The 17,697-nt window shown below is 40.5% G+C and overlaps 2 protein-coding genes across 3 annotated transcripts; both read right to left on the minus strand.

The window, feature by feature from the left end:
* Positions 1 to 184: 184 nt before the first annotated feature.
* LOC146553741 (mitochondrial coenzyme A transporter SLC25A42) lies at positions 185 to 10,511 on the minus strand. The gene is made up of 8 exons (XM_085253949.1): positions 10,305 to 10,511; positions 7,859 to 8,025; positions 6,898 to 7,009; positions 6,567 to 6,592; positions 6,238 to 6,404; positions 6,023 to 6,139; positions 5,309 to 5,460; positions 185 to 5,195 (listed from the first exon to the last, which is right to left on the minus strand). The coding sequence occupies exons 2-8, from the start codon at positions 7,967 to 7,969 to the stop codon at positions 4,870 to 4,872; spliced, it is 1,011 nt and encodes a 336-aa protein (XP_085110075.1). The 5' UTR covers positions 7,970 to 8,025; positions 10,305 to 10,511; the 3' UTR covers positions 185 to 4,869.
* A 359-nt stretch (positions 10,512 to 10,870) lies between these two features.
* On the minus strand, positions 10,871 to 17,345 carry armc6 (armadillo repeat containing 6). 2 transcript variants are annotated; one of them, XM_085253947.1, is made up of 8 exons: positions 17,223 to 17,345; positions 16,834 to 16,975; positions 14,237 to 14,322; positions 13,589 to 14,150; positions 13,333 to 13,478; positions 13,120 to 13,251; positions 12,839 to 12,976; positions 10,871 to 12,749 (listed from the first exon to the last, which is right to left on the minus strand). In XM_085253947.1, the coding sequence occupies exons 2-8, from the start codon at positions 16,952 to 16,954 to the stop codon at positions 12,537 to 12,539; spliced, it is 1,398 nt and encodes a 465-aa protein (XP_085110073.1). In that variant the 5' UTR covers positions 16,955 to 16,975; positions 17,223 to 17,345; the 3' UTR covers positions 10,871 to 12,536. The 2 variants fall into 2 exon arrangements, with proteins under 2 accessions (XP_085110073.1, XP_085110074.1); XM_085253948.1 differs by lacking the exon at positions 17,223 to 17,345 and adding an exon at positions 17,144 to 17,187.
* Between the last annotated feature and the right edge of the window lie 352 nt (positions 17,346 to 17,697).

Below are 17,697 nucleotides of genomic sequence, written 5' to 3' on the forward strand. Positions count from 1 at the left end.
TTGAGTCCGTTTTCATCAGGTTTGCACATCACACGTGTTTGAGACCAAAATTAGCTTTTCATAAGCAGGTATAGCTCTTCAATTCACTGTTTAGGTTTTTATAACTCTGCACCGACATCATGCTGACCAGCAAATGTTAAATATCCCCCTAAAAAAAAAACAAAAAAAAAACAAAAAAACTCAGTTTGAGGGGGAAAATTCTTTAATATCAATCCAAACAACACTCCAAGCACAAAAATACATCAGTCTGGGACATTAAACCAAAACTAATGATCACAAATCAATGTGTTATCAACATTGTAGACTCTGATGTTACAGACGCATCATCATCGTCACTACAGGCCAGACACAGGTTGTGGTTATCAGTAGCTATGTTGACATTCAGTTGGCACAAATCACTAGAATTTAACAACCAGCTGTTGAGTCACATCTGCACCCAAACTGGAAAAACAACAACAACAAAAAACACCACAAGATAATCGGCTGTGACACACAAAGTAGAGTTATAAGTCTACATGTACGGGTTAAAACAATTAACATTTGATTTTACAAGAGGAAACAAAAAACACTCGCACCAGAGTAAGTCGTTGTAGTGTGTCAGTATTTGTTCTTGTTACACGCCTGTTGTGTTCCCATCTAAAGATCATTTTGTGTTAGACAAAAAACAAAAAAAACACAACTTTTTGGCATTCAATGATTGTCTGGAAATGGAAATCAAACAGGCTCTTCGTGTTATACTCATCTGCTGGTAGATCAGAGAAAAGATCATAACAATGCAACAATCACGGTTATTCCAATTTAAATCAGAGTATGGCGTGTTGGAGAAGGGGCGAAACCAAACCAGTAACTTTGCTTTTTTTAAATTCTGCCTTCATGGCTTTAAATAAGTCCTAAATGTGTTGGAATGAACTGGGAACTGAGAATCACCTTTCATGGTGATTTACTCTCCAAGGCAGTTTAAGCTTTACAAAATTCACATACAAAACTGAACCTGAAGAAATACATTCAGCCACTGAGGACTAACAATTTCTAAACTTCAGAGCATCTGCTTCTTCTTACTGAGAACATCCAGACTGAAGCAAGGCTAGAAAATGGAAGAAACCTCCAGAAAGGTTAGTAGAAGCAGCTCAGTCGTAGTAAAAATATTACTATCCTTTGCTAGGCACTTAGAGTGAGGAAATACCCTTCGTTCAGGTTTCACTTAATGCAGTGGTTCTTAACCTTGTTGGAGGTACCGAACCCCACCAGTTTCATATGCGCATTCACTGAACCCCTCTTTAGTGAAAAAAAAAAAAAATTTCAAATTCAAGACATAGATATGCTTTTATTGGTGCACAAAATGAGCCGTGCATGTCATGGTGGAGGCTCTGCCGAACCCCTGAGACCGACTCACCGAACCCCTAGGGTTTGATCGAACCCAGGTTAAGAACCACTGACTTAATGTATTCTTTTAACCAAGCACACTTTCATATGTGCTAATTACAGACCAAATTCTCATTGATCTAAGCTTTTCTTCTGCTACCTAAGGCAAGGAGTAAAGACAACTGATATTAAAACACTTTACATGCATCTGCCCACAGCTGATGGAGCAGATATATGGACTGGAGATGCTGTATGTCACAAATCTTCCTCATTTACAGAGGTCAACTAAAGTCAAAATATTGTGTTATGTTCAGGAGATCACCTGAACGCTACATTAATTCCAACAAACAATTTCCACGAGCAGACAAAGAAAATGAGAAAATGATTTCCAGAGAAGGCAGGATACAGGAGTGTAGGGATTGTAAAACTCCCTGTAAAACCTCCCCTCCCAGATATTTTTAAGAGCGATGCCGATATTTGTTGATTTAAAAATTTGATATATAGGCTGATATTTTCTTTTTCTTTCAGACATAAAAAACATAAACAGATTTCATTAACATTTGTTATGCTTAGCTATTTGTCAGTGTGTTACATTGTTCAGCAACACAGTAATGTAACGAGTTACTGTACTAAATTCAGTAATCACATCACGACGTGCATTACAAATCTGCACAAAATGGGAAAATAGAAAAAAAAGAAGTGGATCTTACTTTACTTAGACTTCACCTCTGACGTGTTTATTTATTTAAAAAGAAGTTTGTGGTTTCAATCCCAGCTGTGCTCATTACTTTTACTTTTATTTTGGAAAAACATGTTTAAAACTATCCAAAAAGAATAATACCTATATCACACTGAGTACGCTGATGTCTTGTAGGCACTAACAATGGAACAATTATCATTATGCTTTAGCAGTGAATCTGTCCCTGGATAAACCAACAAGTAGATTTAAAAAAAAATTAAGTGATTGCATTTTAATAAACTGAAACATTTTCCAAATCTCAAAAGCTATTTTCTAAACTATTAGTATTTCTCATGTTGTTAATTATTATTTGGTGAGGTTATCTGCTGGTCTAAGATCAGAATATTACTTTGGGCACTGTCATCAGTCAGATTAGGTTTTCTCGTTTTGGTGATTAATCTTCCCATTTTTTAATCATCAATTAAACATCCATCCATCCATTCGCTTCCGCTTATCCTTTTCAGGGTCGCGGGGGGCGCTGGAGCCTATCCCAGCTGTCATAGGGCGCAAGGCGGGGTACACCCTGGACAGGTCGCCAGTCTGTCGCAGGGCCAACACACAGGGACAGACAACCATTCGCACTCACATTCACTCGCACATTCACACCTAGTGGTAATTTGGATTATCCAATTAACCTATCCCCACAAGCTGCATGTCTTTGGACGGTGGGAGGAAGCTGGAACCCGGAGGGAACCCACGCAAACACGGGGAGAACATGCAAACTCCACACAGAAAGACCCCAGGCCTGATGGTGGAATTGAACTCTTCTTGCTGTGCGGCAACAGTGCTAACCACCGTGCTGCCCATCAATTAAACAATTGTACATATTTAAAAATATAAATCTTTCAAATTCACTGCTGAGTTTCAGTCACAAGCCTTGCTTCTTATTCCTGTTACAGATGACACCTCATGCCCTTTGCTCCGCTTGGCTCTACTCATCTGCTCACCCAGCTCAGCCGTTCTGCCTTGGTATGTAAGGTCCAAGTATAGAAACTATTGACACTGCTCAGTTTCTATGAGCCTGCATCAGTACTGTCAAAATGTTCATCTGCATCATTCAAACAAGCTCCAAGTCCCATCTGCTGCCACAACTCTACATTAACACTTCTAATTGATATGTGACGATTAGAAAAACACGTGATTGTGTGCTGAGGTAAAGTACAATACTGAGAACTAAATTATCTTTGTAACAGAACTCAAATGATCTCTTCACTATGTGTTTGCATATTTCCAGTCAAGTTAGCAAATACTGCTAAAAGCTCTACACTGAGTCCTCCTCCCTAACCAGGAGATTTAAAGTCATTCCAGTGACATGTCACAGTCTAGTGTCAAGTCATGTTTTCAAAAACAAAACAGCCGGGAATGGCAGTGAAGAGACAGACTGCACAGCTGTCACGCTGGCAGCAAATGGAAGACACATTTGTGTAATGTGAGTACTTTGTGTGTGTCCAACATCAGCGACACATATGAGGGTGAAGATATAAAAATGCCTCTTGATATACTGTACTTTTTAAAAACACCACCACAGATAAATGACATATGTAAAAGCAACACCTCTCAGACTGTGTCAGCAACAGTGAGACACTGTAAACGTCACAAAGAGGGCTGTGTACATGTTTAGCTGTTCTTTCTAAATATCAGTGTGTAACATCTCACATTTGGGGGATGACCTAACTACTTGATGTGCGTTACTTAGGGCTGAGAACCAATAAGCATATTTCCACTAAAACTGAGACGCTGGAGTCCCAGGAACTTTTTCCCAAAGAACTACAAGGTTCCTTCATATTGTTACTTGTCTGTGTTTCTACAATACTCTCTTTTCCATTGATGTTTCAGAGCTTATTAGAAAGAAAAAAAAAACATCCAAAACAGCCTCCCAAATGTTCCTAGTTCTTAGGGGAAGTGGTTCCAGCAGTGAAAAGGCCCCAATAGTTTAGCTGGAGTAACTGTAGTATCTGTATTTATACTTCAGATATGAATCTAAAGCCTATGACATGATTAAAGTGAAAAACAATCGATATGTGATGAAAACTTTCTAAAAAACACTATGGGCACTGGTAATTCTTTTTTGTTGGCACCACCATAAAACACAACTAAACAACTAATAAAACTGTGAATTCAATCTTCAGGAGTGCCACTGAAAAAAACACTAGACTGTGAGCTTTTAATATTTCAGCTCAAACTAAATCAAACCATTTGATAGCAGTTACAAAGCTGCTATCACACTTAAACATACTACAACACCATTTATGGCATATAATTTGCATTAATTAACGTCATAACCTTTGGTACATTTTCTTAAAATAAATTTCCTCAAAACAAATCTCAACAAGGGCATATCTTACTCTTATTAAATGAATGCATTTTTTAAAACTCATGGGAAATGAGTGGAAACCAGCATTGCACTGGAAAGTAAAAGATTTAAAATGATACACATGGCAGCTGTGTGTGTGTACCTTTTAACTCTCTGGATTACAAATGTACTGAGAGGGTAGGAACATTACAATTCATGTGTACACACAAACGTATTGATGATATTGCACTTAGATGTACATGATAACAAGGCGTACTATCCAACTTACCTCTGTTACACACAGACAAAGTGAGAGAATAAATTTTTATTACCCACGCATCCTGAGCCACTGTGCTATTTGCTTTTAACCAGCAATACCCATTTTTCACTCTTGCTTCCCCTTCTGTCTCACCAGAGTGGGCTTACAGGGATCTACTCAACCCTCTACCCCCATTTTCAACTCTCTTTGTCATTATTATGGAGAAGTATAACCCATTTGATGAAGCTTCTTCAAGAGAATCTGAGTGAGGTCAAAGGTGGTGAAGCTAATCCCCACTGCAATAGGTCCTTTAACCCAGTTCATACTGAGACCTTTGTAGAGTCCGCGGATAACCCCTTCCTCGGACACAATCTCCCTCATGGTCCCCAGGATGGTGCGGTACGTGTGACCTGTGACACCCGCAGTCTGCATCCGCCGCCGTACTACATCCAGAGGGTAAGACGCAGACTGGCCGATGAGACCTGCACAGGCTCCAAAAGCCAGGCGTTCGTATGAGTAGGGCTGCTGGCGGCCGCTGTGCTCTGCGTGGAAGAGAAACGTGTGAGGTTTAAGTACTGTACATGAACAGCAGCTGTGCACAGAAGGAAAGGAACAGGGCTAGATCAATACAGATAAACATGTGGCTGTTGAATACCTGCATGCAACTTCTTCAGTGTCTCATAGGTAAAGAAGCTGAGGCCAGCATAGGGGGCAACACCCAGTATGGTGGGAGTAAAGCCTCGATACAGTGTTTTCATGCCCTCTTCTCGAGAGATCCGCACAAACACATGCAGAATGTTACTGTACCTAAAACAGAAAAATATTAAAAATATAAATGTGTTTTAGTAAAAGATGGATGAGAAATTCAGAAGAAAAGAAAAAAAATTGTACTTTACATCTTAGATCATAGAAGTTGACTCAGTCTGCACAAGTGTGCAGTTAAAGTCCATTAGAGGCTAAATAGGATCACACAATACCCCAGCTGACTATACAGTGAAGATGTGAAAATGTGCTGTAGTAATATCTTCTGCATTATGGTTGCACAACCAACTATGTTTATTCTCAAAACAAATGAACAACATTTCAGGTTTTTAGTGATGAATTTGTCTAAAGTGACATAGTGACACATAAAAATCTATAAATGACTCAAGAAATTGATTTAAAACACAATTACACAGCTCTGAAGACAAAAGGAGGTCTAGCCCAGTACAAGCAAGGTGTACCTAATGTAGTGGCAAAGTGAGTGTATGTATAACTACCCTAAACATTAACCATGTTTCATGACCCTTGGATTGTTTTGCTGATGCTATTAACAAACTCCCCAACTATGCCCAGAAGACAATTTATAATAACTTCAAAGTTGGCTTACATTTCCTTTGGCGTTACAGCCATCCTCGCACGCACCATATCAAGAGGATATGTCATCATGGCGGCAGTGGTACCAGCCATGGACCCAGCCAGCAACCTTGGGACTGGAGGTAGGGCACTGCAACCAAAAAAAGGAAAAAACCCGTCAGCACTTCAGCCCTTTTATGTCTTTACATAAGAAAACATTTCATAAACAAGCAAAACACAAATACGTACTTTCCCTGAAAGCCATAGTAGCCTCCCAGCAGGCCCTTGTACTGCTCGTGTGCGCAAAACTGGATGGCAGCGTACGGGATGACTCGCACCATGGTGGCAGAGTTTCCCCTCCACAAACTGAAGAAGCCCTCCATCAGGTAGGTGCGGTAGATCAACCTGTAAGCTTCCTTTAATTCAGTGTGCACAAAGATATACTTGCTCACATTAACACGAAATTAACATGATGCACAAATATGTGTACCCAGTTTTATTTCTGCTAAATAAAAACTAAAAAAAACAAACAAACAACAAAAAAAACGCTTATAAATAGGAAGCATGCTCAAACATACCTTGGCAGAGAATCTTGCAGAAGACACTGAAAAACAAAATACATAAACAATATAAAAACCATACCACCCTTATTTGTACAGCACTTTAAAATAAACCAGGGTTCACAAAGTGCTGTACACATACAAATGGCATAAACAGAAAATAAAATCAAAGATGTTAAAAATAGAGATTCTTTAAAAAATCTGCAGTGTTTCTCACAAGTCCAGTCACTTTTTAAGTAATATCAATAATATGATTTTTTAGGTATTTCCACACTAGTCCCAACAAGATGTAATCACATATGTCCTTTATTCAGGTCACTGTTGTAAATTAGCAGAGCAGCCAGCTTGCCTTGGAAGATGATTTTAGTTCTGTCCAATGGGGCGACAGCTGTCTTGGCTACAGCTCCTGCTAAAGCCCCCGAAAAGAGCGAGTTGATAACAGACCGAGTCTGTTTCATCCCCTGCAAAGACAAATAATCACATTTTAGGTTCAAACAGAGACACTGTACATTTGCAAATTGTTGTGTTTGCTATAGTGTTGATCAGTAAGCAGGGGTTACATCAGGATAACAGTTGACAAATAACTAACCAGCTAACAAAACCTCCCAAATAGAAGCAGATATGGTTAAATGAAACAGAGGGGTCATGAAGCTCCAAAGACCTGCTCAGTTCATGAATTTCATTTTCAGCTAACAGAATGAGGGGTCTCTAGTGCACAGTACAGTACTAAAATAGTGTTACAATGCCACTATATTCTGCAAATAACATATGACTTGATAGGATGCAATCACAGAAGTGATGGGACAACTGTGGGGGAATGAATAATCATGTGAGAAAACCCATTTAAACATAACTGTATGATAACATAAGGCATATTTATATATCCATTACACACATACACAATTTTAGAAATGCATGCATGCAAATAAATATATCTAGCTAAACTGTCTAACTATTCAATTTAATAGTTCAGTTAGTAAGATAAAGTCCCTACAATAACGCAGATAAAACCCCAACAATTAAACGACCCCCTAACTGCAAAAACCTGGTAACAGTGTGAAGGAAAAACTTCATTTTAACAGGAAGAAACCTCCGGCAGAACTGGACTCAGGAAGGGGCAGCTATCTGCCAGAATCCGTTAAGGGTGACAAAAATGGCTGACTCCAGAAATAATTGTACAACCCCCTGGAATGTCAACATTAACACAATAATGACTTTTTTTCCTCTAAACACAATTAGTCACAATTAAATAAAATTTATTAACAAACCTGAGCTGTATGATTACCCTGATCCTGTATAAATGTGCTCACCTCTGACTGACTGGAGGAAGCCAGTGGGAGCACTTCACCCTGTGTGAGTGATGCCCGTTGTTCCTGGACTCCACTCCCCATCCCCGAGGATGATGAACCAAGCACGCTCATGAATTGAACCGCTGGTGGCAGCGGTGATGCTGGTGGGGAGTACAGGAGGCTAGAAGCTACAGGGAAGAAGGAAAAAAAGAGGAAAAACAAACACAGTTAAGTTTCATGTCAGTCTAAGTATTTTTAAACAGATTTTCCTGTTACAGCAAGGAAGTTGTTTGAAAACCCTTTTTCCTGGTATGCCTCACCTCAGAAAAAAATGTTCATACTCCACATTACACAACTTTTAATGAATCAGAACAAAAAGAATATGACGTCAGCACTGTCATCCACTCTTTGTTTATTTTCTCTAAAATATTCTTGTCCTTTTACCTGATTGTCCACCCGCCACAGTTTGATAACCAGTGCTCTAATTAGACTGCATGATTATTTATGGCCTCAATGAATCATAACAAGTACCACAGAATCAAAGTCTGGTCTCAAATCTATTCTACTTAACCGCCCTCTTTCTTATATGCTTACAACATGAGTTGAGAAACAAGATGTTTATCTGTACACAATAAACTAGAAATACAATACACACCGATGTGAATAACTACCTCAAGAATAGCCCACTTACTCTGAACCACCTGCCCTCATGAAAACTGCAGCTAAGTGGAGGCACAATAGATCACTCCTGAAGGACAGAGGACTTGTAGGTGAAAGGTGTCTGAGTGACACAAGCACTCCTGAATCCTCTCCCTTGCTGGAAACAAGTTTGCAGTGTAACCACAACTTTGAACATTCAGGACAATCCTCCAGATCTCATCGATAAAGACAAGTTGACCTTTAGAAGACAAACATTATTTAGAGTGAACTCACTGATTTTAACAATAGAGGTATTTGCATGGCTTTAAAGAACTAATCACTTCACCACATAGATCACATATTCATGTAATGTTCAACCCATCCACTCTGCTTTATCAAGTCCAAAGCTATCAAATATCTAAACCTGAGCTGAAGGAACACCAACAACAAGATGCAAATTAGTAATTCACATCCAGTCTACACAAGATCTACAAGTTTCACACATTCAGAAGAAAGAATGAAAATGATCAGCAACTCTTTTTCTTTGGGTTTTCATGTGAAGAATTTTACTTATTTGTGTTTTTTGTTTGTTTTTTGTCATCATGGGACACACGGATACTTCATCAGTATAAGATCAAATCTGCTTATGACTATGACTAATGTTTATCTGTTGTGTAACATTCATTTTCTGCTGTATAATTCTTCAAGCATGATGAACAGCTGACTTGCCCTAAAAGTTTTTCTTGTTTACAGTTTTGCCAACAAACTAATACTGGCACTGGTATGATTAAGTGATGATCTGCCCTTTCAGATTTATATTACAGAGAATATGGGTCACTTAGTTTTTGATATACATACAGGCTCAGTACAGGATTTGTGGATGCTGAATATTTGTTAAAACATTAACAAAACAGCCCTTAGAAACACCAGAGTTCAAGAAGAAGCAGTGAGAGGCTGGCGAGAGACAACAGTGAAACTGTAAACGGAGGGTTGGCTCAAAAGTTGGGTCAGAGGCAGCAAATACTGGCAGCAGTGCAACAGGCCTTGTACCCACCTTTTCACAGCAGCCACCATCCCAAATCTCAGGCCATCTCACACCCCTCCCTAAAGCTTCTTTCCCCATGCATATCATCTTACAGTTCCTTATTCCTCACTTGTTTCTGTCCTGCTATGTCTAATTTGTGTGCTTTAGGCTTCATTACTCTGTAATACAGGACAGCATTCCCATGCTATACACATGCAGCAGTGGAGATTTTATAGAAAGTGTATTATCAAGAATAAGGGAGTCAAAAAAGGCAACTTAATACTTATGGGTAAAGCGTGGGTTTATTTTGTGCTGTATTTATCAAGAATAAGTCCATGAAAATTATTGGAAGTCTAAGTGGAAAAAGTTGAGAGCAAAATATGACCACATGCTAGCTGTGGGAAACAGAAAATACATAAGCATAAATACTCAAAAGGCATCACAATTATCTGCGGATTATCTGAATAATCAGCAAATGTAAGAGTGTAGTGTTGCTGGAGAGAAGTGGATCATCAACATCATGAGCTGCTCATGTTGCCTGCCTCCTTAATACATCAGTTTTGTAACAGCGCCGTGTCCCATATGTTGCCATTTGCCTCGGCATTTATTAAACTGTAAACCAAAGCATGGTTACAAGTCAACATTACTGCAGTAGAAGTGGACACTTATTCATTAAACGATCACCATGCCTCGCCTTTCTGTTTCTGCCCGCTGCTCCAAACCTGTCGACACATGCCCGCAAACAAAACACAGCCACCCTCTGAAGCAGCGACCTGTCACTGCTTACACAAACACATTGCTTACCTTATAAAGCCGACACCGGCATCAAGAGCTGTCACGTTTTGATATCCCCTCTACTGGCGCGTTATTTCCAGCCGTTAGCAGTTTCTTCAGGAGTTATTTCTAAGTTAGCCAAATACCAGGTTAAGTAAGGTAAGCTAGCCGTTAGCCCGCCGTTTAATTCGCGTCTATTTTCTCGGTAACAGCGTACTGCAAATGTTAACCATGAGCTAATGTCTTGACTGGAAATGTGTCCTAATGTTGAAGGTGCCTTTTAAAATACGTTTCTCACATGCTCTAGAGCTGCAGTGACTCTAAGTGACAGGCTTCCTCCATTGTGGGCTCTGCCGTTACTACTCCTGTCAGCCAGGCGAGGCGGTTCGCAATGACCACAGTGAGGTTTGACAAGGACGAGCGCAGGTGCATTGTGGGAAATGAAGTCTCAGTGAGGTGCGGCACGCTTGGATAGGTCAGTTAGAGGGGCGTGAGTAGGAGAGCTACTTAGCAGGCAGTGGGCCTCCTGCAGTTTCTTGCTAGAGATACAGGGTCTGTTACTATCACACACAGCTAGATAACAGAAGATGGTATCATACTGTGTTAAACTTTAATGACAAATTTACAAACTAAAAGTAAAGCATGTGTAAGGCATTCAAAACATGTACAATTTGGCCCTGCCAACACAGGAAATAAGTCACCACTTACAGAGCAGTTGCATAGCAGCAAATGCACTCATACAACATTTTACAAAAACACTTAAAAAAAAAAGTTTTACATAAATAATAAAAACGCATACAACAGCACTACAAAGGCCTTTTTGTACTTATTTATACTGGAAAACACTTTCGATTCTTGCAAAAGCATCGTGACTGGTCGTGTGTTGATTCACACTGGCTGAAATGCTTTTCAGCAAATGTACTGTGCAAATATGCCTCACTAAGAGAGTATTTGCTTCTACTATGTTTATATGTTAGATATAAACATGACAGGATTACATTTTAGCCAAAATTGCACTCAGGGAGACATATTTAAGTGTTTGTGGCAAGTAGAACAGGGCCAATGTTGTTGGTTCAAATGTGAAATGTGGGCAGATTTTAGCTGGGCTACCACTAAAACAGGGATAGATTGTGGGTAAGATTAAACCCATTTACATCTGCTGTGTTTACAGACCTCAAAGAAAACCCTAGGGCCACAGGTTGTTGTAACTTTTATTTGAAATACAGCAAATTAAATTGCTGGTTTAAAAAAATCATCTTGAAGCCTCGAGTCTCACTATCTTTGTATTTTCAAACCTGACAAGACAAGAGAGGGGTGGACTCACCGAGATAACAAGGGTCAGGGCACTTTCTCATTTACAAGCCTGCCACACCCTAAAGCACACCCTTCTTTGTCCCTCTTCATGCATTTAATGACCACATGTTTTCAACCAGATGTGAAACTAAAGCTGAAAGCTTTTCTTCATATGCTTTCAAATGTTTTTTGTCTTACTTCAGCTAGCTAGGCTACTGGCTATCAGTACTACTAACAAAGTATCAAACATGGTATCTTAAACCTGGATTAATTTTAATGGACACCATAAGGCATCATCTGTGCCTACAAAAATACTATCCCATAGTCCTATAGAAGTCGAAAAGGGAAAAAGAACAACAATCTTGACTTTTGTAAACCATAAACTGATGATTTTATGGGCTCTGTCACATATTTTAGGACATACTGAATAAAAACTCAGTCTATTTTGTAAATTTTGGTCATCTTAAGTGTCAGAAACGAAGATTATTCAAGATAATCTCATTAGCTAAACAACTGTGATTGATTGCCAGTAAGCACGTGCTGTCACAGTTCCCTCCCTCACTCATCACGTCTGATTTCAAAACATCAAGATGGTGATGGCAAAAACTCTCAGCTTGAGGCATCAAAACAGGGCTTCACAAATCACTGAGTGACATCACGGTAGCGACAGCCATCTTTTATACTGTCTATGGCTATTGATTGTTGTACTTTAGTGGTTAAGTGGCTAACTAACAAGCTATTTTATTTTTTCATACGAATATGGAAGGAAGACTGACATCACCAGCGTCTCTCCTTCATCATGTGGCTGCATGCAATGGCAGTTGATGGTTAAGCCTCACCTAAACCTCTGCCGGGAAATGAAATCACAGTGGGCGGGACTGAATGTCTGCTATTAAACCCCCACCCCATCCCTGCAAGGTGTGTTGAACATTCCTTGCGAACCTTCTGCAGTGGTGCTGTGCTCCACTTTCAGTTGGTAAGGCTGCCATGTTTGCCGGTCCACAGCTCCCGAAGCTCCACCTGACATCCCAGATCTCTCAGGGCCGCTTTGCCTACATCACCGCAGTCTTGATGGTTCTGCAGCGCCTGGGCTATCAGCGCTTCTGCTCCCATCTCCAAGATTGGCTGGCTGAAGTTACGCATTCGTGCGACCAGATTTCTGAGCACCATACACCCTTGTTTCTGTAAAGAGCAGAACACCAAACGTGAATCACAGTCACAAAGACTCCAGATCCCAGGGAGCATATTGTTCACTGACGACATGATCTTACCTGCACGTTCACCACATCGGTATGAGTCTTCATAGCCTGCAGGGCAGCCAAGGCACCTCCATTCTCCATGATGGCCGTGCAGTTGTTGGGTTTACGTAGAGCAAGGACAGAGAGGCATGCACAAGCCTGCTCGCACACCTATGGCAGAAAGTGAGCACAATCTTAGAACATCTTAGAGGATTCTTTCAGTCAGTGTATCCCTCATTTGTGTGTTTGTTTGTTTCAATGCACAGAGACCAATTTAGCATGATTTAACATGTAGGTACAACAGTGACACTCACAGCAGAGTTGCTCATGTGCCTGTTCATGGCGATGACAATGAGCTGAACTCCACCGGCATTAACAACAGCGTCTTTCACGTCATCATTTCCTGCTATGGCTCGGATCGCGCTAAGAACCTGCCGAACCAGCTCCTGCGGGAAGACAAACACTTCAGCGAAAAAAAACAAACCTGGACTCTATCCTCATCACGATCTTTGCTTCTTGTACGTTACCGCTGACTCATAGCTGTCTGCGAGCAAAGTCATCATGAGTTTTAATCCACCCATATCACAGATGTCTTGACAGAACTCATTCCGTACAGCCAGACGGGATAAAGTCGCACACAGCTCACTCAAAACAGAAGTGTTGCCAAGGTGAGCTGCATGGAAGATATCCAAGAAATCAAAATTATTTAAGTGTACCAGCAAATACAAAGCGACTAGAAAGTGCAGAAGCTAAATCTATATTGATATGATCAGCTGGCCTTACCTTTGGCAGCCTCAATCAACACCTTCAGTCCGCTGTGTTCAAGAACAATACTCTTGGCGTGTTCATGAGCGTGCCCAAACGTAACCCGCACGTCATCATCAAAGGTCATGACTCGGAGAGTTGCGCAGGCCTCCTTAACCATCTCCGCACATTCACCGTGCTGTGTGATGGCAACAGTGAGCAGCGGCAGGACGCCGCCTTTAACAAAATCCTGCCTGTTCTGTTCGTGCTTTAAACAGCAGTGCCGCACGGCACTGATGGCGACCCGTGTAACAGAAGACTCTGCCTGGTACTTCTTAAGGACATCCAATAGGAACTGCCGGCCCTCTGCATCCAGCAAGTCTGGCTGTCCATCCGTCAGCGCGGCCAGAGCAGACAGCGCAGCTAATGCTGCTCCCTGCTCCTCCGTGCTCTTTTTGCAGTAGGACAGGATGACGGGGTAGGCGTCTTTCTGGGCAGCGAGGTACCGCTGGGCGAATCCCAGTGAGCACTGCTCAGTGAAGTTTTTTAGGTCTGCTGTCACACCAGCAGAGTCTCTTCCAATTCGGAGGGACTCCAACGCCTGAAATGATTAAAAAAAAACATTTTTAATATAGATAAAACTTTGGAATAAGCATTCTCTTTTCAGTAAAACAGATCAAGACTCACCTGTAGGACCTCGTGTGTCTGCTCTTCTTGACTGTCAGCCGATGATAATGTTGGGACAGCTTTCACTATGCAACTGAGGTCCACACCTGCATGAACACATACGATTAGATTTAATGCTGACTCACAGCACAACATGAAGTTCACAAAAAAAAGCTCCAAAGGGCAACATAACTTCTTTATTGACCATTTTAACATCTCAGAAGTGGCAGTAACAACAAAAAAAAGCTATTGTAATTATCAGAGTGTCAGTGCACTCTCTTCTTCATATTTGACGGGCCTGGAGCCTTTCACAGGTCTCGCTGGGCGAGAAGTGGACTAACCTTATGTGTTAATTGTTATTCAAGACAGAGGCTTCAAGCTGATTAAAGTAAGGACAAGGAATAAATTACTTTTTAGTACTTATTGCTTTCCCAACATTCCCAAAATGTCTTTACTGTAGCTTCTGTTAGAAGCAGCAAACCTCAGCCACGGGATCTATATATGAAGATTTGTTTGTAAAAAAAAAGAAAAAGAAAAGAAGCTTTGTATCAGTGCTTTGTGCACATTTGATTGAGAAATAAGTGAATTCATAAAGTTAATCTGTCATTATCTTTAAAAAAATAAGGAAAGTTAAACTCTGTGTGTGCTCCAACTTCCTCCCACAGTCCAAAGGCGTGGAGTTAGTGGGGTTGGATTAATTGGTGATTCTAAATGTGTCATATGTGTTAATGTGAGGATGAATAGTTGTCTCTCTCTCTGTGTTACTCCTGAAACAGACTGGCGACCTGTCCAGCGTGTACCCTACCTCCCGCACTATGGTAAGCTGGGATAGGTTCCAGCCCAGGGGGACAGATAGATGGATGGAGCAACGGACAGATAGATGGCAGAAGCAAATGGAGAGGGTCACTGTGGGGACAGGAGGGACAGCAGCAGTAAAAGTAAATTATAGCTGATTAAAGTCTGAAGAGAAAAGAAGCCAACTGATCCAGTTATGAAGAGTTTGCTACTTTATTGAGGATTGTGGCAGTGGGATATAGTTTGTAGCTTGGCTGTAAGAGGGAAAGGGATGGGATGGTTGAATGCATGGCACACTTGCATTTGCTAAATACTCTCTTTCCCTACATGGTAAGTGCAGGGGTGCTAGAGGACGAGAGAACAGAGCAAAGCACAGAAACAATAATGCTCTGAATCTGGGCAGCTGGTTGAGCAAACGTTTTTCTTTTGTGCTTGATAATAAAGAAGTCTGTGTGTGTGCTCTGTGTGTCTGTGTACAGTTTTCCCTCTCTGTTACTGAGGAGAACCAGCTACAAAGACATATTCATGAGAATGAAACTTGAACAGACTGAAAAGGAAAAAGACAAAGGGATGTTGCTTCTTTTTTACAAGCACACAAATAAAGCAAGACCAGTTTAAGACTGCATACCTTTGCTGAAAAGCCCCTACACACCATGCATCAACTGGCTTCCTTTTCTGCCTTTCAGTTCTATTTGTTACTGCTCCCCCACACCTACCCCTAGACCTTATTTGTGGGGATGTAACAGTGTACTTGTACAGACATGTTGCAAAATGTTCAGTTTTGCTCTCACAATGCAAATCGAATCCAAAATTTAATCACTTTAATTTTAGGCCAAGCTCCACCTCTCCTAAAAAGTTTCATGCCAATCCTTTCATAAGTTTTGAGTAATACAGTGACCAAACAGACAAACTGAACTAATCATAAAACCACAGTGAAAGAGGTAAAAGAATGGTTACACAAATCAAAAACAGAGATTAATCTAGATTTGGCCGATCAAAAATCAGAGTTTTATGATCTGGACCGTTTCTAATGCTGCTGATGTGGAAAAACTGAAACATTTTTACTTTGGATTTTTTCAAACAGACTAAAAATTCGCAGTGCACAGTGCAGTAAACAGGGAATCTGTCTATCAGCATAGTAAGTTCACCTTCCCATTAAATGAAGGATCAAGGCTAGAGTTGTCAAACATTAAGTCCAGGGCCCAGAATCAAATGTGTAGTGAAAATAATAGAAAAAGCTGTATCAATGGTCCAGCACACTTAAGATCAAAGTGGGCTGTATGCGGCCTGCAATGTACAATGAGTTTGACATTCCTGATCTTGGCTAACATCTGCATGCATACAGATAACATGACATGTTACAGATGTTAGAATATAAGGCAAAACTTTAAAGTAAAGAAATTTTAACATAAAACAAAATAAAATGTGACAGAACCAAAAAAATAAAGGACACATGTTTCATGAGCACTTTACATCTTCTTCCTCCTCTTCTTTTGGCTGCTCTCTTTAGCCGTTGCCACAGGGCATTGTCTGCCTCCATCTCACCCTATCACTGGCATCCTTCTCCGTCACACCAACCTTCTGTGTATCCTCGTTCACTACATTCATCTACACTACAACCTTCTCTGTGGTCTTCCTCCTGAGCACTGCACATGCTCATGGCTCCAGTCTTCTGCAGCTTGACCATCAGTGACTTAATTTCAATAGACATGCAACTCTTACCTTGTCATTCGGCCTGAAGTTTATATCAATCTTAACCGACACGGTGTCACCCTGACAAAGTGTGTAACAGTCAGTGTACATTAACCAACTGTGACATTTACCTTGAGACTCAAACTGCTCCACAGCCTCCCTCAAAGCCTCGTCTGGGTCCATCTCAAACTCCTCCATGTTTTCCCTGACAGCAGCATCAAAGGTCTCCTGTGTGATTCTCCGTTTGGCCATTTTGCCTCGTTATCTTCAACTCTGAAATTAAATGCAACAACGAAGTGAAACCTCAGCAGTGTTGGGCGGATTCAGTCTCCACTAAGGTAGCTAATACCGACAGCTATTGTTGGCTAAAGCACATGAGCTCCATTCCCTGTTACTGTAGCCGGTGAAGTTTCCAGGGCAATCGTTAAATAAGACCCTTACTGTGGTATTTCTCGTTGTTTTCATTGTTATTTTATATCAGCCGATTAAAAGTAATTCAGTCAAATGCTTTGGATATTACCTCCGCCCTGAAAGAGGATGCTTTCTCCGGTATTATGAATGAAGCGATCACAGTAACGCAGTTTTCGCTGTCGACTGTTTGGTACTATTCACAGAGAAGAGAAGTTCTGCGGAAAAATGTACGTGAATAGCAAATTTCTCCAAATGTCCCACACAAATTTTTGCTCTTCTCGAACATAGTCTGAAAAGCATAGGTTCCTCTCACAAATTTTACAATTACTACATTATATCTTGAGAAGATGGCAGTAAATTATTCATATTATTTAGATGTGATTATTTAACGTAACATGTATTTTTTAGTGGATGATAAAAAGGATTTGAAATGATATTTTTACTTTGACGAATACCCTTTCAAAATAAAGGAGGGGATTTCAATTATTTATAAAAGTAACTTGTCAAAAAACTAAATGATGGAAAATTGTTCTTTCTGTTTGAATATTGTATCCACGTCAGGCAAGTTTAACAGATAGGTTTAC

This window comes from Mchenga conophoros, linkage group LG18, assembly GCF_057382185.1.
Source record: "Mchenga conophoros isolate Kocher_MC1m ecotype Shallow Benthic linkage group LG18, M_conophoros_male_GT1.1, whole genome shotgun sequence".
Lineage (NCBI taxonomy): Eukaryota > Metazoa > Chordata > Actinopteri > Cichliformes > Cichlidae > Mchenga > Mchenga conophoros.